This window comes from Plasmodium vinckei (genome assembly GCF_900681995.1).
Source record: "Plasmodium vinckei vinckei genome assembly, chromosome: PVVCY_13".
In the NCBI taxonomy this organism is placed as follows: domain Eukaryota; phylum Apicomplexa; class Aconoidasida; order Haemosporida; family Plasmodiidae; genus Plasmodium; species Plasmodium vinckei.
Genome location: NC_051305.1, coordinates 749,424 through 776,486, shown reverse-complemented (window position 1 = coordinate 776,486; position 27,063 = coordinate 749,424). Strand labels below are relative to the sequence as shown.

General features: G+C 23.6%; 10 protein-coding genes across 10 annotated transcripts; 2 read left to right on the top strand and 8 right to left on the bottom strand.

Moving 5' to 3' along the window:
• Positions 1 to 530: 530 nt before the first annotated feature.
• PVVCY_1302000 (conserved Plasmodium protein, unknown function) lies at positions 531 to 1,046 on the bottom strand (the record flags this gene model as incomplete). Its single annotated transcript, XM_008623875.1, has 1 exon — positions 531 to 1,046. The coding sequence occupies one exon, from the start codon at positions 1,044 to 1,046 to the stop codon at positions 531 to 533; it is 516 nt and encodes a 171-aa protein (XP_008622097.1).
• Positions 1,047 to 2,162: 1,116 nt separating this feature from the next.
• On the bottom strand, positions 2,163 to 3,581 carry PVVCY_1301990 (6-phosphogluconate dehydrogenase, decarboxylating, putative; the record flags this gene model as incomplete). The annotated part of the gene is made up of 1 exon (XM_008623874.1): positions 2,163 to 3,581. One exon carries the CDS (start codon positions 3,579 to 3,581, stop codon positions 2,163 to 2,165), a length of 1,419 nt encoding a protein of 472 aa, XP_008622096.1.
• A 962-nt stretch (positions 3,582 to 4,543) lies between these two features.
• On the top strand, positions 4,544 to 5,245 carry PVVCY_1301980 (mitochondrial ribosomal protein S11 precursor, putative; the record flags this gene model as incomplete). The annotated part of the gene is made up of 1 exon (XM_008623873.1): positions 4,544 to 5,245. The coding sequence occupies one exon, from the start codon at positions 4,544 to 4,546 to the stop codon at positions 5,243 to 5,245; it is 702 nt and encodes a 233-aa protein (XP_008622095.1).
• Positions 5,246 to 6,126: 881 nt separating this feature from the next.
• Positions 6,127 to 6,612, bottom strand: PVVCY_1301970 (iron sulfur cluster assembly protein, putative; the record flags this gene model as incomplete). The annotated part of the gene is made up of 1 exon (XM_008623872.1): positions 6,127 to 6,612. One exon carries the CDS (start codon positions 6,610 to 6,612, stop codon positions 6,127 to 6,129), a length of 486 nt encoding a protein of 161 aa, XP_008622094.1.
• Positions 6,613 to 7,847: 1,235 nt separating this feature from the next.
• Positions 7,848 to 10,154, bottom strand: PVVCY_1301960 (aminopeptidase P, putative; the record flags this gene model as incomplete). The annotated part of the gene is made up of 1 exon (XM_008623871.1): positions 7,848 to 10,154. One exon carries the CDS (start codon positions 10,152 to 10,154, stop codon positions 7,848 to 7,850), a length of 2,307 nt encoding a protein of 768 aa, XP_008622093.1.
• Positions 10,155 to 11,656: 1,502 nt separating this feature from the next.
• On the bottom strand, positions 11,657 to 14,587 carry PVVCY_1301950 (serine/threonine protein kinase KIN, putative; the record flags this gene model as incomplete). Its single annotated transcript, XM_008623870.1, has 1 exon — positions 11,657 to 14,587. One exon carries the CDS (start codon positions 14,585 to 14,587, stop codon positions 11,657 to 11,659), a length of 2,931 nt encoding a protein of 976 aa, XP_008622092.1.
• Positions 14,588 to 16,616: 2,029 nt separating this feature from the next.
• On the top strand, positions 16,617 to 20,711 carry PVVCY_1301940 (conserved Plasmodium protein, unknown function; the record flags this gene model as incomplete). The annotated part of the gene is made up of 1 exon (XM_008623869.1): positions 16,617 to 20,711. One exon carries the CDS (start codon positions 16,617 to 16,619, stop codon positions 20,709 to 20,711), a length of 4,095 nt encoding a protein of 1,364 aa, XP_008622091.1.
• Positions 20,712 to 21,219: 508 nt separating this feature from the next.
• On the bottom strand, positions 21,220 to 21,745 carry PVVCY_1301930 (tRNA intron endonuclease, putative; the record flags this gene model as incomplete). Its single annotated transcript, XM_037634732.1, has 3 exons — positions 21,220 to 21,291; positions 21,409 to 21,524; positions 21,640 to 21,745. 3 exons carry the CDS (start codon positions 21,743 to 21,745, stop codon positions 21,220 to 21,222), a joined length of 294 nt encoding a protein of 97 aa, XP_037490787.1.
• Positions 21,746 to 22,308: 563 nt separating this feature from the next.
• Positions 22,309 to 23,778, bottom strand: PVVCY_1301920 (RNA-binding protein, putative; the record flags this gene model as incomplete). The annotated part of the gene is made up of 1 exon (XM_008623867.1): positions 22,309 to 23,778. The coding sequence occupies one exon, from the start codon at positions 23,776 to 23,778 to the stop codon at positions 22,309 to 22,311; it is 1,470 nt and encodes a 489-aa protein (XP_008622089.1).
• Positions 23,779 to 24,609: 831 nt separating this feature from the next.
• Positions 24,610 to 27,063, bottom strand: PVVCY_1301910 (conserved Plasmodium protein, unknown function; the record flags this gene model as incomplete). Its single annotated transcript, XM_008623866.1, has 1 exon — positions 24,610 to 27,063. One exon carries the CDS (start codon positions 27,061 to 27,063, stop codon positions 24,610 to 24,612), a length of 2,454 nt encoding a protein of 817 aa, XP_008622088.1.

Genomic DNA, 27,063 nt, shown 5'->3' with positions numbered 1-27,063 from the left:
AATGCTTAAAACAGTTTGGTGATATATCATCTTATATAAAAAAATAAATATGAACACGTTAAACGAAAATAACACAAAAATAACAATTTAATATGTTTTTATTTTATTAAATCAAAAGTATCATTTATTCATTTACACAAAAACAAAAAAATGTATATCCCTCAATGTATATAAAAATTTAATATATTTTGATTGTATTTCGTCAATTATTCTAAACAATTTTATTTTCTCAAAAAATTATGTTTTCTTGAAATATATATTTAGCATATATTTATGCTTATAAAATAATGCCATTTTTATGGATCATCCAGGCGTCTATGCTATGAACAAAAACTTGTCTTTTATTTGTAGAAAAGGTGCACTTGCTTATATATATATCTTTTATTTACCTATGAATACGCTTAACTCTATTTTCATTCTAATGTGCACACAAACAAATGTACCACATTTTCAAGGAATATAATCGTTTGCTTTCACAGAAAGACATGCAATTAAGATACTTAATCATATTGTTTATATTTAGAGATAATTCACCCTGTGTTATTATTTGAACATTGGAAATTATTGTAAGGTGAATAATTATTATCGTTATTTAAAGGGATATTATTATAATGCATATTATTTATAGGTATTGCTTTATTTTCATAATCAAAAATTTGACCATTATGATGATATAGATATGGGACATCAACGTGGTCATTTAATTTTATAGTATCTAAATTATTTTTATTTTGATTAATACCATATTCCATTATACTATTTGTATTATTTAGATTTAATCCATTAAATTTGTTGTAGTCCCCTATTGAAATATTATTATTGTCATAAAACTCATTTTGAGATTTTTGAATGATTACATTTGGATTTTGTTGTCTAACTATTATTGGTCTTGGTTCATCATTTTTTAAAATTATATTTTGTGGGGGTAAATCTAAAGTGATTGGGTGTTTAGGTTGAGTGTGTATTATTATAGCAGATGGTTGCTTTACAATTATAGGCTGGACGCTGTTATTTTGCAGCATAATGTAATATAATAAATTATCCATTTTAAAAAAGTAATAATAATAATGATATAGTGCAGATTTTTTAAAAGACAAAGCAAATAATAAATATATATATTTGACAAAATATCTGAAATAAAATTTCTTTTTCAAGATAAATGAAATAGTAGTTATATATAAATACTTACGATGCCCTGCGCATTTTTATTTAATTTTCACAAACTATTGAAAATTGAGGAAACAAAGAACACATAGAATTATTATATATTTGTACAAAAATAAAAAGTTTAAAAAATTAATCTTTTTACATTTATTTTTGAATATATATATGCTGAAGACTATAGCATCAAACGAGATGTACGCACACTTGCAAATCCAAATTGAATTGAAGAATAATTTACGCGTTTACTCATGTTATACTTAAACAAATTAATTTTAATGCACCTAATATAGGTAAAAAGATACACGTTACAAGTCTTGCTCTAATTATTATTCATCTAAATAAGTTAGGCACACACACAAAAATCATAATGTATATTATGAAAATATATATGGAATGTTTATTACGATTTATTTTTATATATTCTACATTATTTTTTACTTAAAAAGCACATAATTTGATTTTAATCTGATAGTAAAATATTTAGGATTTATGCCTTTATTTTATTTTCTTGTAATTTTTACAATTAAATTATATTTTTTGTTATATTAGCAAGAGCAGGTCTAATATGAATATAGTTTCAATAACATCTCAATAAAATAAAATACAACAATCATGCATATGATAAAGCAATACAGGACAACAATAATACTCATTTGTTTCAGGAGAATATTAATTATTTCTTTCACTTAATGCAAAAAAAAGTTCAATAGATAAAACATTTTCTTTAAAAAAGTGAAAGCATGATGTTTATTAACATGCATACAAATACATACACATATTTACATATGCATGAAAACCTCAAAAAATATTTTATATAAGAATGAGAAAATTAGTATTCTATAAAAATTAGGGGAAATTCAAAAGTTAAGAGAATAAATGAATGCTACATGATCACTGGTATATATTTTTTCCTCTTCCATTTTGATATTAATTCCCATGTGTGTATATTGTATATCGAGTATTATTCATTTGAAAATATTTTATGATTGAAATATTATTTATTCCCATTGAGTATGATAGTCACCATCTCTGTCAATTCTTTTATATGTGTGCGATCCAAAAAAATCTCTTTGTGCTTGGACCAAATTAAGGGGTAAATTTTTTGATGATATCATTTGAAAATAGGCTAAACTTGCAGAAAAAGCAGGGATAGGAATAGAGCATTGTACAGCTATGTTTACAATTTTTCTTAAGGATGGTAATTTATTTTTCATTTCGTCGGAAAATTCTTTATCCATAAACAATAATTCTAAAGAACTATTATTTTTATATGCATTAGTTATACGATCTAGAAAAATAGCTCTTATTATACATCCACCTCTCCATATTCTTGATATTTCTCCTAAATTTAAGTTCCAATTCATTTCTTTTGAGACTTGCTTTAATAAAAATAATCCTTGGGTGTATGAAATAATTTTACAACAATACAAAGCATTTAGTAGATCATTTTCAAAATTGCTTAAATCTTCATTTGTATTATTAATTTTTATTTCATTAGAAAAATTATTATTTGCATTTATTCTTAATTCTTTGTAAGCACTTAAATTACGGGCATCTAATGCAGCACAAATAGTTGGGCAAGGAATACCTCTTTCAATAGATTCGAGCATAGTCCATTTTCCAGTTCCTTTAGCACCAGCTACATCCAATATAAGATCTACTAAATAATTATCTGTTAAATCATCTTTTTTATCTAATATTTTTGACGTTATTTCAATTAAATAAGAGTTTAATATACCTTCATTCCATTTTTTAAATACTTCTGCTAATTTTTTATTATCATATTTTAATATATGTTTCATAATAAAATAACTTTCTGATATTAATTGCATATCACCATATTCTATGCCATTATGCACCATCTTAACATAATTTCCTGATGACCCTTGACCTATATATGTAACACATGGTGATGAATTAACTTTAGCAGAACATTTTTTTAATATTTCTTCTACATTATCATATGCATATTTTGATCCTCCAGGCATAAAAGAGCAACCATATCGTGCACCTGCTTCACCTCCACTAACTCCCATAGCTAAATATTCTACATTTTTTTCAGCACACATTTTTATTCTTTTTTCTGAATTTAAATACCATTCATTACCTCCATCTATTATTATATCACCCTTTTCATAATATTTTAATATATTATTTATATTTTCATCAACTGCAGGCCCTGCTTTTATTAATAATATAATTTTTCGAGGCTTTTTTAAATTTTTTATTAGCTCTTCTAGTGTTTTATATCCATAAATTACTAAATTTTCTTCCTTGGCTCTCTTTAATGTTTCAGTTGTTCTTTCATAAGTTCTATTGTATACTCCTATTTTAAATCCGTTACTAGCGATGTTCATGCTGAGGTTTTGCCCCATAACAGCAAGCCCAATGAGACCAATGTCGCAAGCGTCCGTCATTTTCCACAAAAAAGGAGAAAAAAAAGAAAGAGAAAGAACAAAAAAAGCTACTAATTGGTTTTGGTAGATATGTGTAAGTGCACAATATTATTGCGTGACGTATTTTTAAACATAAAAAATTCCAATATAATATTATCTGATTATTTGGCCAATGCCTTGAGATTCATTTGAATTATATATATATTCAAGAGAGGTGATCTAAAAGAACTGTTAAAAAAGAAGGGAATGGTGAATTAATTTTAGCATGCTTTTTCATATTTTTATTGTTGGTGTATTTTTGATATTTATTTACCTCTTCTATGATATTGGCTATCATAAAATTATCAGTAAATAAAAATAATATGCTTATATTGGTTTTGAATAAAAATTAAATTGATTGGATGTTTTTTATTTATTATTTTTTTTTAATAATATAACAAGGGATATTTATATGTAGAAACATTTTTCAACAGGCATTACATAAAAGAGAAAAAAATAAGGAATACAAAGGTGCCGAGTGATATCCGAGTACATAAGAATAAATAAAATATATGCGAACAAAAATTATATAGGAAAAATTATAAGCGACAAATATGCACTTAAGCAATAGTGGCACACTGATAAAGATATATTTTATCTTCTAACTATATATCAAACTGCACACAATATATATGATTATGTAGTTTATCTTTTCGTTATTGTATTGAATATATTTTTTAAGAGGATTTTTCTAATCTAATATATTTTCTACATACATCCAAATATACGTACAAAAAGAAAGGAAGAAAATGATATATATTCTTACTATTTATAAATGGTAAAAACTTGAAGTTCAAGTAAATAGAAAATATGTCAATATCGAACAGCACATTATTTGGCGTACATATTTTGCATATGTATGTATATCTACAATATGTGTTTTTTGTATATACAATTAATATCTTAGATATAAAAAATAAAAACAACAATGCCTTAAATACACAATGCTTAGCTCTATGATACAATTTAATAAGAAAATATTTTTGAAAAATGAACTTTTCAAAACTTTTATAGTGCAAAAAGAAAATGCCTTAAAAGGAATATACTTTATGACCAATTTAAAAACAAATAATGATAGATATAGAAACTTTACAACATTGTCAGAAGAAGCAGTAAATGCTATTACAAATTTGAAGGAGGTTGTAAAAAAACAAGATAAAAAAAAAAAAAATATAACAAGAGAAACCCTTAAAAATTGTCAAGGGCATAAAAGAAGATATAAATTATTTGGTGATAGAGAAGAATTTCATAATATAGATAGAGATAAAAATAATTTAATCATAGAACCAACTGATTCCTTTCGAGCTGTTATTACGACATCTAAAAATAATGTACATATACAAGTTTTAAATAAGAGTAAAAATTATAAAACAATATTTAATTCTTTTGCTGGAAATGTTGGATTTACTAAATCTTTACAACAAAGTGAAAGATGTGCATATAGGATAGGAGAAAATATTGCTAAAAAGTGCAAAAGACTTGGAATTTTTTCGATTGATATTAAATTTAGAAGAATCATGAGAGTTGAAACAGTTTTACAAGCTATGTATGCAAACAACTTAAACATAACTCAAATAATCCATGAACCCCGATTACCAAAATGTGGATTAAATGCATCAAAACCTCGAAAGAGGCGGCGTGTCTAAATATTACGTAGTAGTGTGTACTCTTTCTACTGCTATAGTATTAGTAGTATATAATGCATAACATAGAAAGTTGTACACATATATATCCATGTTAATATTTTTGTTTTGTTCATTTTCTTTGTTTAGTTAATACATATGCATTATGTATATTCGATTTTTTTTTATTATATTTACTTAAACATATATGTCATAAAGAGTTTTCTAATTGCACATATAATACATTTTTTGTGTATACTTCATCATTTAAAGTAAACTAAAAATATTTTTTATTTTATTAAAATATTGTTTTAAAAGTTAATATTATACATTTTGTAAAGGTAAAAAGATGTAGAAAAAAAATTAATAAAAAATAATAAACTATAATTATTATTTCAAATTTTTCTAATTATATATGGTACATAAAAAAATTGTTAATAGGAATATCCCTTGTATATAATGGGGATATATATGGTATATTATATGATCATACAAATGTCATAAAAAAAAAGTAAAATAATAAAAAATTGAAGAAACTGCTATAATACTTTTTCATAGTGTTATATAAATATCAATTAAAAGATAAAAACAAGAATATATATATTATTATGTGTCCACTTTTCGTTCTTTTCAAAGTTTTGGGTTAATAGTATTTTATTTTCCCATTCTGTCTTTTATTATTATATATATATATATCCATACTTGCTTGTATGTAGCGAGCAATCTTGCTATTTTTATATGCTGAGAGGAATTGTTTCAAAGTAAGTTTCATTTTCTGTAACGGGAAATATTATGGACTTATATTTCCTAAACCTTGCTACCCATTGATTGGTTCGTTCATTTTATACTAATATCTTGGATCTTGGCACTTAATTCAATTTACTTCATTTTACATTTGGTATCTATCAATTTATAACCTTTTCTCTATAATTTTTAATGGCATGCTTTATAGCATCTTCGGCTAATAAACTACAATGGATTTTGACGGGTGGTAAATTCAAGTGGGAAGCAATATCATTATTTTTAATTTTTAAAGCTTCATCAATTGTTTTCCCTTTTATCAATTCAGTTGCATATGAACTACTAGCAATAGCTGAGCCACATCCAAATGCCATAAAGCGAGCATCTTTTATCACGTCATCTTCAATTTTTAATTGCAATTTTATAACATCCCCACATGAAGCTTTACCAACAATCGATGTTCCGACATTTTTTTCATTTTTATCAAATGACCCAACATTTCTTGGTTTATTAAAATGGTCTTTTACATTATCACTGTAATTACGGCAACATAATTGATAGCAGTTATTTGTGTTATTTATTTTTAAGACATTTATATATGAGCAGCTTCTACTCTTTTGAAAACACTGATTAAGCAATCTTATATTCATTTTTTACAAACAAAAAAAAATATATATAATATTCAAACAAATTGAAAATAATCCTTGTGTATATTTGGATTGATATAAAAAATATATAAGGTTATATATGTATATATTTTATACGCATTTAAAAATGTTATATGTATAATTTTTTGTTAAAAAACAATTTGCCAACAAATTCGAGTTTTGGTTTTTTATCATTTTGCTTTATTTTCTCTTTGGCTATTTATTTATGATTGAACAAATTTATAGTTAATAAGAATGATGAAAAATATATTATATTTGTACATAAATATTTTTGAGTTTAAGACGTAAAACGGTAAAATTATCAAATAAAATATTAATTTAGTTATATAATATTATGTACATTTATTTTTTTATATAATAACAACAATGTAGCATTTAATAAAAAATATAATATCATAAATATACATACATAATTTATAAAATGAATCCCAAACAATCTTAAGATTTAAAAAAAATATTATGCATATGCTCCATGCGCAAAAAAAATTAGCATCCTATAAAATTGGCACATATTTTTACTGCTTTTTTAAATATATATAATTTATATTTTAGTTATTTTAAAAAATTTATATGGAAAAAAATATGTATAAATGCGTTATGTCTATGTAATTATGTTAAGGGAAGTTATTGTGAATTTTTTAGCTTTTGTTAAAATATATATGCATGTATTAATTATTTTCCCATAATTTATAAAAAAATGAAAAATAACTTGAATAAACCCAAAGCTAGACAAAAAAGAAACCATATCAAATGTATATATAATTATTACAATTAAGAATTAAAAATTAAACATTCTAATTTTATAGATATATAACTACTTTGCGCTTTTTTAGCAGTGCACGTTAATGGATATATTATCCCTTATTTTGGTTGGTAAAAATAGTTTATTTTGAATTATCACTTAAGTGAAGATAAGTTTTACGGTATAATCATATAAAATCTTTCTTTTGATTATAAAAAACATATGAATATTTAAAACCAAAAGTTTAAAAAACGGGGAAAAAGCAGTACCCACATATACATATAGCTTATGTTTATTATAATACCAATGTAATCAGGCATATAATAACATAACATATATTTCACTTGAATCAAAAAACACAAATAGCACATGGACATCCACAAACATTCTAAACACAATTAGTAGAAATATATGGAAAAAAAAGTGAATATATGTAGTGAATTAACTCAACTAAGTACATATATACGAAATTCAACTACTTAATGTGAATTGGTTCGGTTATTTCCATCAAATATTGTTCTACTCCTTTATCAAATTCTGATGGATTTTCCTTGATTCTTGGTAATAAAGTATTTCTAATTGTTAAGTGGTATTCGTTAATATCTGCAATTTCTTGAGGGGTTAATAAAGAATAGTCTAATAATTTCTTTTCATATGGGTAAAGAGTTAAATCATTAAAAGTTAAAAATGTGCTTTCATCTGTTTCTTTTTTTTTGACTACAAATTGCATATTTTCAATTCTAATACCAAAGTGGTCTGCCCAATAATAACCTGGTTCATTAGAAAGTACCATACTTTCTTTTAATGGTGTTCCAGAAGCTGGGGAGATAGAACATCCACCTTCATGTACATTTAAGCATATACCAACACCATGACCAGTTCCATGATTATAATCTAGAAAATTATTAAATAATGGTTGACGTGCTAAGAAATCTAAAGCCATTGAATTAGTATAGCTAGCAAAGATAACTTTTCTTAAACTTAAATGTCCTTTTAAAACTAAGGTATATAATCTTTTTTCGTCAGCATTTGGTTCACCAAAATGGGTTGTTCTTGTTACGTCTGTTGTTCCATATAAATATTGTCCTCCAGAATCTAGTAAAAATATACTTGGTGTGATTTTAGCATTAGTTTCTTCTGTAGATTCATAATGAATAACAGCAGAGTTAGGACCTATAGCTGATATAGTTGAGAAAGATGGGAATATAAAATTCTTTTTGGTTGATCTAAAATAGTCAACTTTGTTTCTTAAAGATATTTCTGTTTCCTTAAATAATTCTTTAGTTTTTCTTTTCTCTTCACACCAGTGGAAAAATTGTAATAAAGCTAAACCGTCTAAAACATGAGCTTCTTTAATACTGTCCATTTCTACATAATTTTTAACTGCTTTCATATCTACAATTGGTGATTTTTTCAATAAAACTTTTTCTTTGTTAAAAAGCATGTATACCATTAAGTTGATATTTGGACTTAGAGATATATCATAGCGTGGACTGTTATTTTCTTGTATGCTGCTTAGAAGAAGGTTATTTTCATTATACTTTGTGATGTTTCCATTTTTGGTTGAGACATTTTTTGTTAAAAATGAAACAATGGAGTCATAATCCATAAGCTTTACATGTATTCTATTTAAATGAGCCATTACATTATCTTTAATATTTTCAGTTTTAGCGAATAAAATGATGTCATCAATTCTTCCTTCTTTTCTATCATATTTAAGATATACATATGAATAAAATAAAGGAGAGTATGTGTAATCATAACCTCTTAAATTTAGCAAATAAGCTATTTCATCAAGTTCAGAAAGTAACAAAGAATCTACATCAGGGTTTTGGTAAAAAAATTCAGAAGATTCTTGAATTTTTTGTGCAGCACAAGATCCACTAAATTCTCTGTCATATATAAATACTGGCTTTTTATTTACATTATCATTTGGTACAGTAACTAATGGTGTTTCTAATACATATAAATTAATATTTTTATCTTTAACAATTTTATTAATAGAATCTTTATTTATGAATTTTTCTTGAATTTTCTTATCAGGGTATTGAAATTTTAATTTATTTTTTAATCTTTCATAAAAAGAAACACTTGTATTTTTTCCATCAAAAGCAATAGTACTAAATTCAAGATCAGCAATTGTTTGAAAAATTTCACCTGGATTTGTTATTCTACTAATTTTAAGATCAAAGAATTTTGTATCTAATTCTTTATTAGCTTGTAATTCATATAAAGCATTTACATATACTATTTGGCTATCTTTTGTTAATATTAATATCCCATCAGAACCAGCATAATTAGTTAAATAATAAATTTTTTTGTCTTGATCATTTATAATTTCAGAATTGTGTGCATCACTATTTATTATGATATAAACATCAATATTATGATCAGCCATATATTTTTTTAATTTTTGAAGTCTTTCTTTATACGAATCCCCATCCATCATTTGGTTGTTTTGTTCATTAGAAGATTCCATATTGTAGTTGGTTAAATTATCTTCTTGTGAATTTCTCTTTCCTTCCCTCAAATATTGATTTTTGTTTTGAATAGTATAAAACCTCCTAGAAAAATAATTATTTAATTGATCTTGAGATTTTCCTATGCTAGTAGCATTTATTTTGTTGTTATCTTCGGTATTATGCTTATTATCATTATTATTATGGCGATGGAATGAGTTTATATAAGCTGAAACGTAATTTGCCTTATTTCCTTTGTTAAAGAAATTTGCATGGATAGCCGTAAACAACAAATTAGCATATATAAGTGAATTTATACGCATATTTAAAAAAAATATATATATAAAACTATAAATTAATTTTTTAAAAGCAAAACTATGAGAAAATTAAATTATGTATATGCATTATTACATATGGGCATATATTATATACATATACGAATTATATTTTATGTGTTTTTTAAAAAGTTTTTTTGTATAGCCCACACAAATCCTTTTAATATACTGTAAATATATATATATTTTTTTTTCAAATTTTATATATAAACATACTGAATAAACATATATTTTTAATTATAACGTAATTATTTTTCCATATTTCTTATATTATATATATAATTAAATATGTATAACAAATAATTATTTATAATAACTAAATTAAGGAAAAAATATATTTCTAATTTGATGTAAAACTTTTTTTACTATATAAATATTTTTCTTTTTTAAATTCTAAAAGGCATAGCTTTTTTCCTATATGAAAAAATTAATAATGCATATATCTATTATATAGTAGGTATAATAGAGGTCGAGAGGGAGAATTTAAGGGGCGAATAAATTATAAATTTAGTAAAATGCTATATAAAATGGCTAAATAAATAAAAAAAAATAATGAAGATATACTAATTATGTATTGCCTATTATATAATAAATATCTAATTGCTGCCTTTTATAAATTAAATCCTTCTAGGAAAAAATATATAATTATTACGGTAACGGAGCGCAATATATATGACCCGGTATAGTATATTATTTATAATATTGATAAATATAATAAATTCTATAGAAATATGATATTTTAATGTAATAAGCATAATAGTTTAATACCTTTAATATATGAACGGAATATTATTAGCATTTACTTGAAAAGCAATTTAAATGCCGAGAATTAAGGGGATGTACCTACCTTATTAAGAATAAAAAATATAAAGAAATAAATTACATGCATCTAATATTTTTTTTCTAATGGCTGCTATAAACAGTTTTATATTATTAGTAATGCTTATATTTTTTATTTTTAGTTTTATTCAGCCCTTATGTAAAACATTTATTCTCATATTTACGGATTATATATATAATTTTCATGGTATTGAAAATTAGCATTGTTTTTATTAGCACCATTGTGTTAGGGTATGCTAATTTTATAGCACTTTACACAGCTTTTTTAATATTAGAAATAAAATTATGCCTTTATATATTATTAGGAAATTTTAACATTTTAGCCTAATAATGCTTTAATATATATATTTTTTAGCGTTACTATTATAAGCATATATTTATATTGATAATTTTTATCGATATTTAATGATATTTATCGTTACTATTTATTGAATATAAGAAGGGAATAGTGTAAAAAAAATCAATCTTAATATTGAAAAAAGTATATATAAAACGAATAACGAATATTATACAAATAATGCGCCTAAATTTTATTCAAATGGCTTGTGTACAAATAATTACAATAATAATAATAATGAAAAAACTAATGATATATTTATGAACATTTATGTCAAAAAAAGTGAATAAAAAAATATAATTTCCATAATATACTATCTTTTGTTAATTTTTTTATCAATATTTTCTTTAAGTACTTTATTGGGGTTAATAATACATTTTTTAGGATAGTTGCTACTAACTTGTTTGCCAGAAAATAACGAAGCTTTTCTTTGATTTTTTATTAATCTACATTTAGGTTGTTTATAATGGTAGCAATTTGTTGGTGTTTGTGTTTTATTTATATGAAATAAACTATATTTTTCATTTCTTTGCAATAGTAATAAACTATGTGCATTAATTTGTTCTGTATCTCCACTAATTCCATTGCTTTGATTTTTCATTTGATTAGCATGATTTTTAATTTTTGAAAGATCCAAAAAATCGAACGTTCCTAAGTTATCAAAATTATTAAATGGTATAAAATTAGGGAACTCATTATTGTCTTTTAGACTAATAGATCGAGAATCATCATCAGAAATTAAGATTTCTGAATCTGTTTCTTTTTTTATAAAAATATAATGCGAATATAAGTAATTAGTTTTTGATAAGATTTTAACCATTTTGTTCAACAAAAGATAATATGTTGTTTTAATACAATTTTGTTCTTCATTTTTTAATTCGTTTAATATCATAGATTTATCTAAGTTGTATATTTTATTTACTCTATTAATTAAAAAATTGTTATAATATTTACTGGCTTTAATTATATGTATATATGTGCAAGTATTACAATCCATTAAATTGCATGCTTTATTGTAATTTAAGTGGGCATACTTTTTAGCATTATAGTTAGAAAACCAAATATGATTTTTGATCTGATTTATATTATATCTATTTTTACAATTTACATTGAGCATATTTTGAATAAGATTTTTTGCGTTTATGGACACATACGGTTCAAATTGCATTAAGCCTTTTATAATTTGTTGAAATAGTTTGTTTATATCATTATGATTAAATGGTAATTTTTTATTGAGTAACAAAAAAAGGATTATACCTAAAGACCAAACATCTGTTAATTCAGGATTGTATTTCTTTCCTAATAGTATTTCTGGAGGTGTATAAAAAGGGGACCCACATGATGTTTGTAAACAACTGTTTTTACTATATATTGTTGATAAACCAAAATCAATTAATTTAATATTATTATTATGATCCAGTAATATATTTTCTGGTTTTAAATCTCTATGTACTATATTTATTTTATGTAAATATTCTATGGCACTTATTAATTGGTATAATATCCTTTTCGCAATGCTTTCATTTATATTACTATTTTTACATATATATGTCAGCAAATCTCCATTTCCTAAATATTCTAATATCATATATATATTATTTTTATTTTCATGTACTTCATAAAAACGGCATATATGATTATGATTTATTTTTTTATGGATTTTTATTTCCCTTAATATTTTATCATAACTAATTATACGTAATAATTTTTTCTTATTTAATATTTTTATTGCAACTATTTCATATGCATATGTATGCATTCCTAGACACACTTTTCCAAATGTACCTTTCCCTATATTTTTTATTATTATGTAGTTTCCTACTTCTATGTTATTGCTTTTTACGATTATTATTTTATATTGTCTATACGTAGGCGTGGTCGAAGTATTTCTAACTGCATAATCATGTTCTTCAACCTTGTCTAATTCGTTTTGGTTTTTCATAGTTTCCTCATTTTTCAAAATTTTATTTTCATCCCACTCTAATCTTGTTGAAAGTGTCTCGGAATATTTGTCTGATAATTTATATGAAGGGTTGGAAGAAGCGGCACATTTTGTTGGCCCATGTAATGCTTCTCCAAAATTAGATGTATCTATGAGAGGGTCCCTTGATTGGGATATTTCATCAGGAATTTTTTTCCATTGTGAAACTTCTATTATTGGGGTATTATTTTTTGGAATATTTTCGTTTGGATTTTTTTTTATCTGTTCATCAGGTTGACTATTTTCGGATATAATTCTTTCAATAATATCTGAATTGATCCATTTTTTTTTCAATATTATATTGCTTAGTGTTAACTTTTGATCATATTTTTCACTTTGAATGTTTTTTCTCTTTTTATATCTTGAATAGGTATCTTTATTAGAACTATTTTCTTCGTCTTTTTCAAATTCATCCCGTTGTACATTATTATTATTTTTGTTTTCTTCCTCATTCCATTCCTTGGTATATTTATATTTTAATGAATGATTGCTGATTAATTTATTTTTAAAATTTGATGGTGCCATAATAGGATAGTTATCCCTTTTTAATTTTTCGATTTTATGAAAAATACCATCTATATAATGATTTCTACTATTTTGAAAAATTTCACTATTGGGATTATTTTGTAAGCTTTGACAATTTTTCTTGGTCTTATATATTTCATTTTTTTTACCTTTTCCTACGTTTTTATGCATATTACTATGTTCAATTGGGGAATTTCTTTTTATTTTTTCAAATTCTCTTAAAAATTGGGGAAAGTTACCAAAATTGCTTTGTGGATTATTTGCATCTGCTTCAAATTTTTCTTTATTGGGATTTAGTTTTTTATTTATAGGAATGTGCTTGCATATTCTTTTTTTAGACGCACATTTGGGGGCGTTACTAGTAATAGGGGTATTGTTAAAATTTGTTGTAGTAGCATTTGAACCTATTAATATATTATTTGTACCTTTTTGTCTTAATTTAGCATTCATATGAAAAGTTTCATGATCTTCTTTTTTCATATACAACCTTTCATTGTTTATTTTATTACTTATAACATTTTTATTAATACTATGTGTTTTATTAGTTTTTACAGGCTGGAATTGGTGGTCTATATTTCTATTTTTATTCTTTATTTCTAGATGGTCTTTTTGAAGTTTATTGTTCCTACAAAAAACATTATTTTCTATTTTATGTTTACTTAGCAAATTTTCAGAGGCATGCTTTTTTTCTTTCTTAGGCAAATGTTTCTTTTTAATAGTATTGCCAATATTTATCATATTTTACAACTTTCTAAAGTTTGGTAATAAAGTTGCAAGGTATTTCAATTTTACATAGCATTCAAACATGCATTTATTTATGTGTGCATGTATACTATTTATGAGAAAAATTTATACTTATTTTCCTCCAAAGTTGATACAATAAGGGGAAGAATACCATTAAAAAATATATATTTATTTATACATACACATATCGAATATCAAATAAATAAACAACAGGTTTGAAGAAATATGTGTTGTCATGTTCCTTTCCTTAATATGATATTTTAATTACTTTTTGGTTTTAGGTTTTCGGAAAATTTCATTTTAATATACAAATTATTCTGTCTGATCTAATAAACATTTAAGCATGCACAATTAATACAAATTTAGAACAAAATAAAATAGCAATTTTTAATATCAAGGGAGATCATATATTTTTTTAATTAATTTTTTGAAAGGATATTCTTCTTTTTTGTACTGTGGTTGCGGCCTTATATTTTATGCAAATAAATTGTATCTTTAAATTTATAATGCTTTGAAAAAAACAATTAAATAAACGAAAGATAAAATACAAGAATTTATAATGTAAGAATGTGAATTGACAAAAATTATATTGATATGCTAGTAAACTTATAACCCAAACTAATTATATGATATTCACCGAGAGCATTATACGAACGTAAATGTTACATACCATTTTCCTATTTATAACATGTCTTATTATATAATTTATGGTTATATATTTTTCTTCCTACATTTATATATATTTTGGTATTTATTTTGCGATAATCTATTATATAAACGACTATTTTAATATGCCAATTTTTTATTAACACAATTTATATACAATGAGAAAAAGAGAAAGGATATATTTGTGTGTAGGAAGAAGGAAACATATAATTTATATTCCAATATAAGAGAAGATAAAATATATAATAGGAATGAAAATACAGCTAAATACTAGAATTAAAATCTCGTACTTGTAAAAAAATAATAAGCTTATTTTAATTTCTAATCCTGATATTTATATTAATTTCCATAAAAAGAGGAACACAGACAAATTAAACCTCTCATTTTTTACTAATACATTATGTATTACTATTGTATAGATTATGGAAAAAGAAATTAAAGTAGGATTTTATATGTTATTATTATTTTAAATGAAATAAAATATTGACCTTATACCATATGCCTATTTTGAATTTGAATAATTATGCCACTATATGTAATGTAAGTCTCATTATTGTATGTAGTAAGAGAACTAAAACACTACAAAAAAAATGGAAAAACGGAGATTATTATAAACTAAAATATTGCAATATTATATATATGATTTTTAATTGTAGAATATAATATACATATTAAAAGAAAAAAAATGAAAATTTAATAAAATTCATATATATACCATAATTTTTTACCATTTATAAATTTCTTGTATTGTATTTAAAAAAATATATTATTAAATATATGACAACAGTAAAATACACATCAAAAAAAATATGTATATACAACGGCGAAAAATAAGTAAAAATGATATGAAAGAAATAAAAAAAAATAAACGATATATACTAATTTTTTATAAATAAATATGCGAAATATCTATTTTATAATTAACATATTATATTATTAAAAAATATAAAAAACACGGAAAAGAATAAAACGATGTTCTATATAGGAAAAATACTCAGTTATAGCATGAATAACTAACAATTCATGAAGCCATTCAAAAAAAAAAAACATTAAAAATAATTAACTGTAATAAATAACAGCATATAGCTTTTAAATAGTTTATAGTGGTTTAAAAGAGAAAAGAAAATTAAAAAATTTATAAAAAAGGAAAATATTAAAAATTAAAATGATTTTAATAAATATAAATATGTAGAGGAAGCATTAAAGGAAACACTAAGGAAAAAAACAAAATAAACAAAAAAAAACATAAAACATAATAATACAAATTAAAGATAATGTTTCCAAGGGCTATACATATATATATGCATATTTAAAATACAATAAATTTACGGAAAACATAATTATATAAGAAGAAAAAATGGAAGAATCACGATTTGGTGGGGGAGGGTTCAGGCCCATGGTTGCTAGCGCCCGAACAATAAACAAAAGCAACATAACATTTATAGATAATGAAGATACATATAATGCGGAAATGCTAAAAACGCATTTAAAAAATTTGAAACAATTGAAAGAAGATATTATTAGAAAGCGAAATGAATCAAAGAATATCATAAGAAACAGACTTGATTCGATTTTTTATAATTATAATACTAATTGTGATTTTGACGCATTTTATGATAAATGTTTGGAAATTATTACAAGATATTTAGTAATATATAAAGAAATAAATGACATATTAATGAAAAACAATATACAAAATACTACAAATGTAAGCAAAAACCCTAAATCAAACTCTTTTTTTTCATTCTATAAAAAAAAAAATACGAATACTCCTACGAAAGATGCATATGATAATATGGGAAATATCGATAGTAACAATATTTTATACAATTTAATGGATGATAAAAAGTTAGTTTACAATAATAAATTTTTGTTTGATTATGATGATGATCATGAAATTTACACATCAAGTGAAGAGGAAATTATAATAGAAGGGAGCATGCGTAAAAGTACAAGCAATGACAATGACAGTAAAAATGAAAATAACAAAATGAATGATGATGAGGGTAACTTGTTCTTAAAAGGAGAACGAGAAAAAATTGTTAGAAATTTTGAAAAGAAAAAAATAAATCTACTTAACCGATATCCTGAATATCTTAGAGATTTGATAAAAATAGTAAGGACTGCAAAAAATCGAGAAAAAAAAATATTACAAATAAATTTTATAAATGAATATTTAGAAAGTATGGATATAAATAAATTGAATACTTTATTTAATGAATTATATATAATTAATAGTTATATTAATGATAAAGGGTATGTTGAGAAGAAGAAAAAAAGATTATTATATAGAATAATTCGACATAAAATGATAAATAGCTTTTATAATAATCACGGTGTATTTATAGAGGAACTGATAAAAAAAAACAAAGACGGTGTTAATAACTTAAATTACAACAATTTAAGTGTTGAAAATATCAAAAAATTATTTGAATCTCATACTTGTGATGATGAAAATGCGAATTCGTGTAAAATATGCCAAGAAAAAATGGAATTTTTTTTTTATATAATAATATATTCTAACTTAAATTATATGCCCATTTTGAAAAAATTGAGTAATAAAAAGAATAAAGAAAAAAATTTATTAACAAACATATTTATTAATAAAACAAAAGAGAGAAAACCAATTAATGTAGATTATGAGATTTCTTATCATAAGGATAAAAGTATATATATGGTGTCAAAAAATAATATATTTTGTCATATAATACATGAAAAATATATCCAAAATAATTTTAATGATTTATTATTACGTATTAAAAACGGAAGTAAAGGATATAATATATTAAATATCATTTTTAATAAATATAAAAGTAAGCGTTATTTAAGCATAAATAAATTGAGTAATATGTTAGGCGATTTTAGTAATGGAAAATCTAGCCATTCGAAAAGTGATAATGAAATTGTATTAAAAGAATCATTTTTTGATGCATTAAAAAATAAAGTAATTAATGACGAAAATAATAAAGATTCATTTTTTGATCAATTATTTTGCAATTTTTACGATATTTTATATACATCCAGGTTAGCACAATATAAAGATCAACATTTGTCTAAGAATATAGAGATTGATATAGTAGATGAAGTAGTAGAAGATTCAGATTCAGACAACCTAGATTTGATATATCATAAAAGTGACAAATCTGAGGTGAATAAAAATAACAAAACACGTGAAATTATGTCCTATTTAAAGAATAAAAAATTTGATGATATTTCATTGAAAGAAATGAGTAATCTATATATGAATGTAAAAAATATGGATAGCATTGATGATGTATATATAGATGAATGCACCTGGGAAAATAATAAAAAATATGATTATTATTATATTAACAAGAATAAAAAACCTGGGAAAGAAAATAAGAATAGTAAATATAATAAAAATTCAAATACATTTCAAACATATTTAGAAAATTTAAATGAAGAAGTAGCTATAGTAGTAAATAGTGATGATAGTGATGATTATGTAAAAAATAGTACTGGAAAAACAAAAAATTTAATTAATTATTTAAAAGGCCGACCTGCTCAACATTCAGACGATTTGGTGACAAATAAAAATTTAATTTTAGTAGAAAAATGTAAAATGATGACTTTAAAAAATAATACAATTATAAATCCTCTCATAAACTCAAAATGTATAGGATTCAAAATAAATGTTAATGATATAGGCAATAGAAACTTAGATGTTTATTGTATAAACAATAATGAATATGTAAATGCGTATAAAAATACTGTACAATATTTAAAAAACAATATAAACAGTGAGATTAAAAAAAATTATGCCTACTTGAATAAAGTTAAAAAAAGTGTAAAGAAAGTCGAAGATGACGAAAATACAATAAATGATATAATCGAAGATACTAAGAAAAAATATGGTAACAACAATTACATAAATATAAGTGATAAGACAAATGATAACAATAGTACTAATAATATTAATGAATACATTGTTGTTATCGATGAAAATATAGAGGAGGATAAATATAGCATAGATATATATGACTATGTTGAATTAACCACATATATAGTTACTTCTAAAAAGGAAAAGAAAAAAGAATTTTATAGAAAATTTGTAAAAAATGAAATATATTCTCACAAATGGATAAATAAACTTCAATTTAAGCTACAATATTATAGTAATATATATAAAAATAGTTATTTTAAAAAACAACACATGAAATCCATAAAGGAATACTTATACAGTTTGTTAATCAATTCGTATTATGAAAACATTTATGATATGTCATTAAATTTGTTGTTAAGCAATAATTATGGACAATATAATTTAAATAAAGACTTTGCTTTAAAAAATATTCATTTTAATCTTAACGAAATTTATATAAAGTTATTAGAATGTATTAAGAGCGATATATTGAATAATAATTATATATCAAGTGAAAGCAATTTAACAGAAGATAATTTATTATTGAAAGTAAATGATTATTTAATAAATTACAAATGGGATAATGAAAATCATAAATTCATAGAAGAAAATATACATAAATATAGATATATATTTTTATACTATGTATTGTACACCTATCCTAAATTTTTGCAAATTTTAAATATTATTCAAATTAACAATTTTAGAGAAAGTATTAAAATGTCTTTGCCAGATGAAGACGATAAACATGTTCAAGATGCACAAAACGATTTTACTTCAAAAAAAAAAACATTAAAAAGTATAAAAAAAAATAAATCCGAACAAAGTGAAAGTATTGAAAGCGAAAATAAAAATGATTTAAAAAATAAATTTTTACCTAAATATTATACCAACCAAAATAATGATATTTTAGAAGCAATACCTTTGAAAAATTTATTGTTAATTAATCCAAACGCGGGATTTAAATCGTCATTTTTTTTAAACATATTAACGGGAAAAGTCGATATAACTAAAGTGCAGAAAGAAATACATCCAATATGCTATAAGACAATGTTGTATTATAAAAGTTTGGAAAATGGAAATGTGCCTACAAAGACCGAAGAAAATATAGAAATAAAAAAAGAAACGACTAATATTCGAAAGAAGCTGAAAATAACTGAAATTGCTAATTTGTTTATTATATTGAATTCTTATCTTTCCTTTTTATCAGCGCAAGGTAGTATATTTTTTAATAATAAAAATGTATTGAAACATTTAATATATAAAGATAGCACACAAGAAATGAAAATGGCATTTAAATTATCCTCAGAAGGAAATACCTATTTCCCATCGGATTTCATTAATAACTTTTTAGATACATTCTTACTTAAAAATAATGATAAATATATTATTGCGGATGAATTAAAATGCAAACTTATGATCTATATATTATTAATACAATTATGCTTAACTGATAATTATTGTCCAATCAAATTGCTATACGTTAATCATAATGTAAAACTTATTTTGAAAAAGCTCAATTTTTCTATTGTAAATGGACAATTTATTACATTCAATTCAAGGGAATAGATAGCCACCCACATTTTATGCATATGCATTTCTACAATTGTAAACCTATTTAAACGCCCCATTATTTAGCGCAAAATATTATATCTTTCCTAGTGTCAAATGTTTTAATTGACTGTGCATATTTTACTTGTACATGTCACAAAGAATGGCATTTCATGCATAGCTTTCATATTATAATGTTTTATTTTATTTTTTTGAATATTATTAAAACATTTGTTTTTTGTTTTTTTAATAATATAACACTATTTTATATCCCTTCCTTTTAGTTATTTTTTTAATGTGTTTTTTATAAATGCTTTTAATAAAATGCAAATTCGCATAAAACTTTGTTTACACAGTTAAGAACAAAAAAATATATCATATTATCGCATTGAAATATATGCTAATGCTACCAGACGCAGCTCAAAAAAAACAAAAATATATATAAAATGTGTATTTAGGAAAACGGAGAATATTCTTATATATATTTTTCTATAAGGTATATATATTTATCATTCGTTTAGTATCATTATTTTTTATTCCTGATTAATTCCTCATATTTAATTGTCTTGGTGTGATCATCTACATATGCAATTATCCCCTAAGCAATGAAAAAGTGAGGTGAAATGGTAAAAATGAAATATAAATAATAGTAATATAGAATAGTAAATATTGCAAATTATTATTTTAGTAATCGAATGCCCATATTCATATTTACCCTTTTCTTAACACTTTCACATATTCTAGAAATGATAATTTTTTCCTTATCAGTTAAAATCAAAGATTCGTCTTTTACAAAAACTAGAGCAAAGGCATGTTCGTGGTCCACACTTTCTGAAAAAATAAGGCAGTTACTACAATAATATATATGCATTTAGAAGTGTATACCCATTTGGGGTATGACAACAGTGTATCATATTGAGATATATATTTTGAACATAGGCCCCACCTTTATATAATGCAAAATCAGATCCATATTTTATGTCATTTATTACAACAAAATGCTTATTTAAATCGTTATATACAATTTCTCTTTTTTCAATTCTATTAGTCATGGGGAAAATATATATCTATTCATTCACCGTATAAATTAAAGATGCTTTGTTTTTAATTTTCCATTTTTTGTATCTGTTCAGACTATTAGCTATACTAATATATATTTTTTTGATGAATTATAAAAATATAATATATTAAAAGAATCATTTACAAAATGAAGTTAAATTATAATTTTTGTAAAAATACACAAGAAAAATGTTGATAATTTCTTTTAACATTTTTATATTTGATGTTAAAAAAAAGTACTAAAAAATTATTTTAAATTAAAAATATAATATTATTCAAACAATTTTTTAAATTATGCAAAAATAAAGTAAAAAAAAGACTATATAACTTTATGTGTCATGAAAATTGCAAATCTGCAATATAATAATAAGTAGTGCATAGAATGCATACAGAAACATATATATGAGTATTGAAAATACTCTTAGGTTGTTTTACCACCCACAAATAAATATTACATAAAACAAAACATGAGTATATGATAAGGAACATGTAGATATTTTTGCTTTCTTTTGTATTCCAGTATTTTTGATTTTTTGTATCCTTTTGTTTATTTATTTTATCCCTGTGATAAATATTCTTGTTCATCCACAAAAGAAACTTTAACTTTTCTGCCGGAAAATGTTCTTTCTTTAAATGTGGTGAATGCATTTTTTGCTTGGTCGCTCGATTCATATTCACAATATATTTTAACAGCAAGAGCATCAGATAAATTTGGATCTGTAACAATGTTTATATTTAATAAATTTCCAAATTTTGATGCCTCTTCTTCGATTTCTTCTTTCAATGTATCATCAACTTCATCGACAGTGACAAGATTAGTTAGTTGGATAATTCGAGTAAATGTGGTATTAGTAGAATTAGCTGCGTCAGTTTTATCATCATATGAATCATTATTTTTTTCGTTAGCTAGTTCATTTTTCTTCAAAATAATTGGGGCTTGTACTATGACACCACTTCTTTTATCGATCTTTTGCAAAATTAATGGAGCTTTAATACCTTGTTTATCTTTTCCTAAACCTTCTCCTTTTTTCCAACCCATTTTTTCCATCATTCTTGTAGCGAAATCCTTTTTCACAGGTGCTTGCTCATTAACATTTTCGTTTGAGTTTTGTGCAGTTACGTCATTATTTTCTATTGTGTTTGACATATTATTTTCATATAAATTATTATAAATATTTTTTTGATCATCCATTTTATTATCATTCAGTCCATTAGTGCCTATCAGTTTTTGTGATATAGTATGATCTCCTATTAATGGTTTAATTTTTATTTTTCTATCATTTATATTATTTATTGATTTTTGATCATCTTGCACAAATGGGAACATATTGTTTTCCATTTGATGTCTTTCATTTTCTTTTTCTTCTTCCATTTTTTTTTTGTGTGCAGCTAACAAAATAATTTTTTTCCTTTTTCTTTCTTTTATAATTTTATTTAAATCATTTGGCTTGCTAGGGTCATAATCTTCATTAGCATTTGCAATGAAGTATTTATCGTATAACTCGTCTGTAAAATGTTCACCTGAATTTTTAAAGTCTCTATTTAAATTGTTATTTTTGAAACCTTCATACAATTTGTTACTCTTTATATCCCCATACAAATCGCGATTGGAATGTTTTTCTTGGTAGTTCCTTTTATTAGCTAAAGCATTTTCATCATGAGTTCCATGATGCATTTTTTTCAGCATGCCGCTAATCTTTTTTAGGTCATCTTGAATAGACTGATTTATATTTATAATTTCTATTTTTTTTGAAGGTTTTTTTTTTACATCACTATTTTCACCATTATTATCAATATTATTATTCTTTGTGGGATTCTCATATGTTTTCCCTGTTTCAAGTTCTTTATTCACATTTTTTATGTTTGCTATTTTTTTTTGAATTATAGATGGGGTTATTAAATACTTATTTAGTTCAATATAATTATCACTTTTTACTTCGCTGGAAGAATTATTATTATCATTGTTTTTTACATTGTTATTTTTGGTAGAAACTGGGGGAGGCAAATCGCCATATAAGCTATCCATATTTTGTTTTATTATTTGTTTAGTTTTTTTCCCTTATATTTTTGTTGCGTAATTATTCTCTTTGCTAATTCATTTTATGAACTAAAAGTGCTTCCCATAACTCCAAAAAAGTCATATTGTAAAAATCGTAGAAAAAAAATTATATAATTTCTATAATTTATGAAAAATAATTATTTTATTAATAATATATTGAAGTAAATTACAAAGTTGCTTGTAAGAATTAAAGTGGAAAAGCAAAGAGAAAGAATATTATATATGCACTAATATAAGGTACTATATATTCAAAAATTCAATTTTTATGCCAAAATATTTTATTTAACGGTATTAAAGTTTGCAGTAAGTAAAAATATTTTTAAAAATATCTTTCACCCTTAAAATGCTAATTTTATTTAAAAAAACTTTATATTATAAAAAGTGGTACACATATAATTATTGCATTGTATTTATTACTATAATTTGAACAATATATATGCGTACATTATTAATGAGACATTTTTATAATAGTGTGGTAAGTATTCTTAAGCTTTGCCATTTTCAAATAATAAAACAAATAGTTTAAAAAAAAGTATAATAAATATGCATATACAAATACACACATATATGTGCGGTACCAAAAAACAGGTAATAAAATAGGATGACACTAGACAATTTTATGCCATAATAAATAATGTAAGTTAAAAATATTAAAAAAGTGACAGTAAACATTTAAAAAAATAACATTAAGTATGAATTATGGATAGATCGATATATATAGGCAACTATTACCAATATCATGACATATGAAAAATGGTAAATAATTATCCCACATAAAATTGATTTACTATATAAAAACTAATTCTTTGAATTAAAATCATTGTAATTATACAAATTGTTAATATTGATAGAATTATAATTTGATGGTATATCGTTGTTATTGTTGAACGTGATTTTATTGATTGGTTCTTGAGGAATTTTATTATTATATGATTTGTGTGATATATAAGGGTATCCCTCTTTCCCATTAATATTATAATTAGTATAATTATCATTGTATTTATTATGAGAAATAACATCATTATTCCAGTTAGTTGATAGTCTATTGATGTAGGAATTTGAACCTGGTTCCATAGGTTGAGGATAAATGATGTTTTGCATTCTGTTATCTAAGTTAGGAGGATTATTAAAATTGATAAAATTTGTTCGATGAATATCATAATAATTTTGAGGGTGCATATGATTAGAGCTTTCGTTGGGATATGTCATATTTACATTGTTTTGGAGATTATTATATATATTAGCATAATTAATATTGTAATTATGCATTTGGTGTTTTTTATAATTATGCGTAACATTATGAAAGGCATTATATTCATTTTTATTACGATTATTTAGATTGCCCATATTTGCTATATTATTAATATTGTTATTTAATGAATGATTGGCATATATGTAATTTGTATTGTTAGGATTATTATCATGCCCAATATTGTAGGCGTTATTTTTTCCTACGTTACTGTTATTATGCCCCCTTTTTCTTATCATATTTCCCATTTCACTAATATTGCTATTATTTACATAAGATAAATTTTTAAATTTTAAGTTCATATTTTGAGAAGAGGGTGGTGCATTGCCAAAAATTTTCCCTTTTTTGTATTTTCGTGAATGGTTCATTTTCCCATTTTTTTCATATAGTATAATATTATTATTCTCACTATTCGTATTTACAATATTATTTGGATTATTCTTTCGATTATTTTTATTATTATTAAAGATTTGCAAATTTTTATTTTGCCCTTTGAAGTTTTTTTTTTTCTTCCTATCTTTGTTATTATTATTTTGCTCATCCCGTTTTCCATTATGACCCTTATTATCATTTGGATTATTATTGTTGTTACCTGAATTAGTATCTGAATGTTTTTCCATTAATTGCGTCTCTGAAATATTGTAAAGATCATTATAATTAATAAAAATATATGGAACTGATTTATTTTTTAATACTTTAAATAACTCTGAACATAAACCTGTGCCGACATTAATATATAAAGAATGTTTTAAATCAGCATATATATCTATGTTTTCTTTTATTTCGGCGTCTAAACTTGGGAAAACTAATTTTACATAATAGAATACTTCTGTCTCATTTGAACATACATCTGCAATACATCCAATTATTTTACGATTTTCTAAACATAAAACAGATGCAGCACTTAAATAATATTTGGAATTCAAAGAATGAATTGTTAATATATCATTATCTTTTTTAATTAATTTTCCAATCTTTTCAATTTTTAAACCCTTTTGCACATATTCAGGAATTCCCATTAATCGTATTCTATCCTCTTTTTCGTATTTGCCTGTATGTGGTATTATATGAGAGCGCACTTTACCTTTTTTTTTTTCTCCATTATCACATTTTTTTGGAGCTTCATTATCAAGTGCTTCATTTTGACTATTGCTATTGGAATCATCATCTGCAATTTCATCCTTACCATTTTGAAACGAACAAATACTTCTCGTTTCACATTCAGATTCTTCGGATGAATTATCTGTGTATTGTTTTCCAATATTATCAATATTCGCTTGGTTTGCATTAAAAGCACTTTTTCCCTCATGCTGTGAATCATTCATATTATTGCAAATAGATTGAATATATTTGTTATTATTAAGGTTTTTTTTCGTACTCCTCAGTAATGATTCATCATTGTGGTCACCATCATAATCATCTTCGTTTGTACATTCTTTGCTTGCTTGATCTTTTAAAAAATATAAAGAATTATTTTCTTTATTTTCATAAATTTTATCTTTACTTTGATTTGCTATGTCGTAATATGCCATTCTAGATACAAGTAAAAATTCATCGACTTCATTTTTTCCATCAATTATTATTTCTCCTTTATAATTTTTATCTAAATAGTGATCAATTTTATTTGTTTTAATACTTTCATCGTCTTTTATATCTTCATTGCTCTCTTTTTCATAAAAAGATATTAAATCATCTGGATTTATGTCTTTATATTTTCCATAATTGCTTGCTGCTGATGATTCTACGTATTCATCGCCACTCATGAAATCGTCGTCGAATTTTTTTTCATATTTCTCTGATGCGCTTTCATTGTTGTATTCCTCTGTTTCCCTATTTTCGCCCCCATAATCTGTGAATGAATCATCAGAATTTTTATCACTATTTTCTCCGTCAATATTTTCAATTATTTTTGTTTGGACATGCAAATCGGAATAATTCAAATTTCTCATTTCGTCATAATTTTTTGAACTAGTGTTGTCAATTGATATTGGTGGATTGTCCAT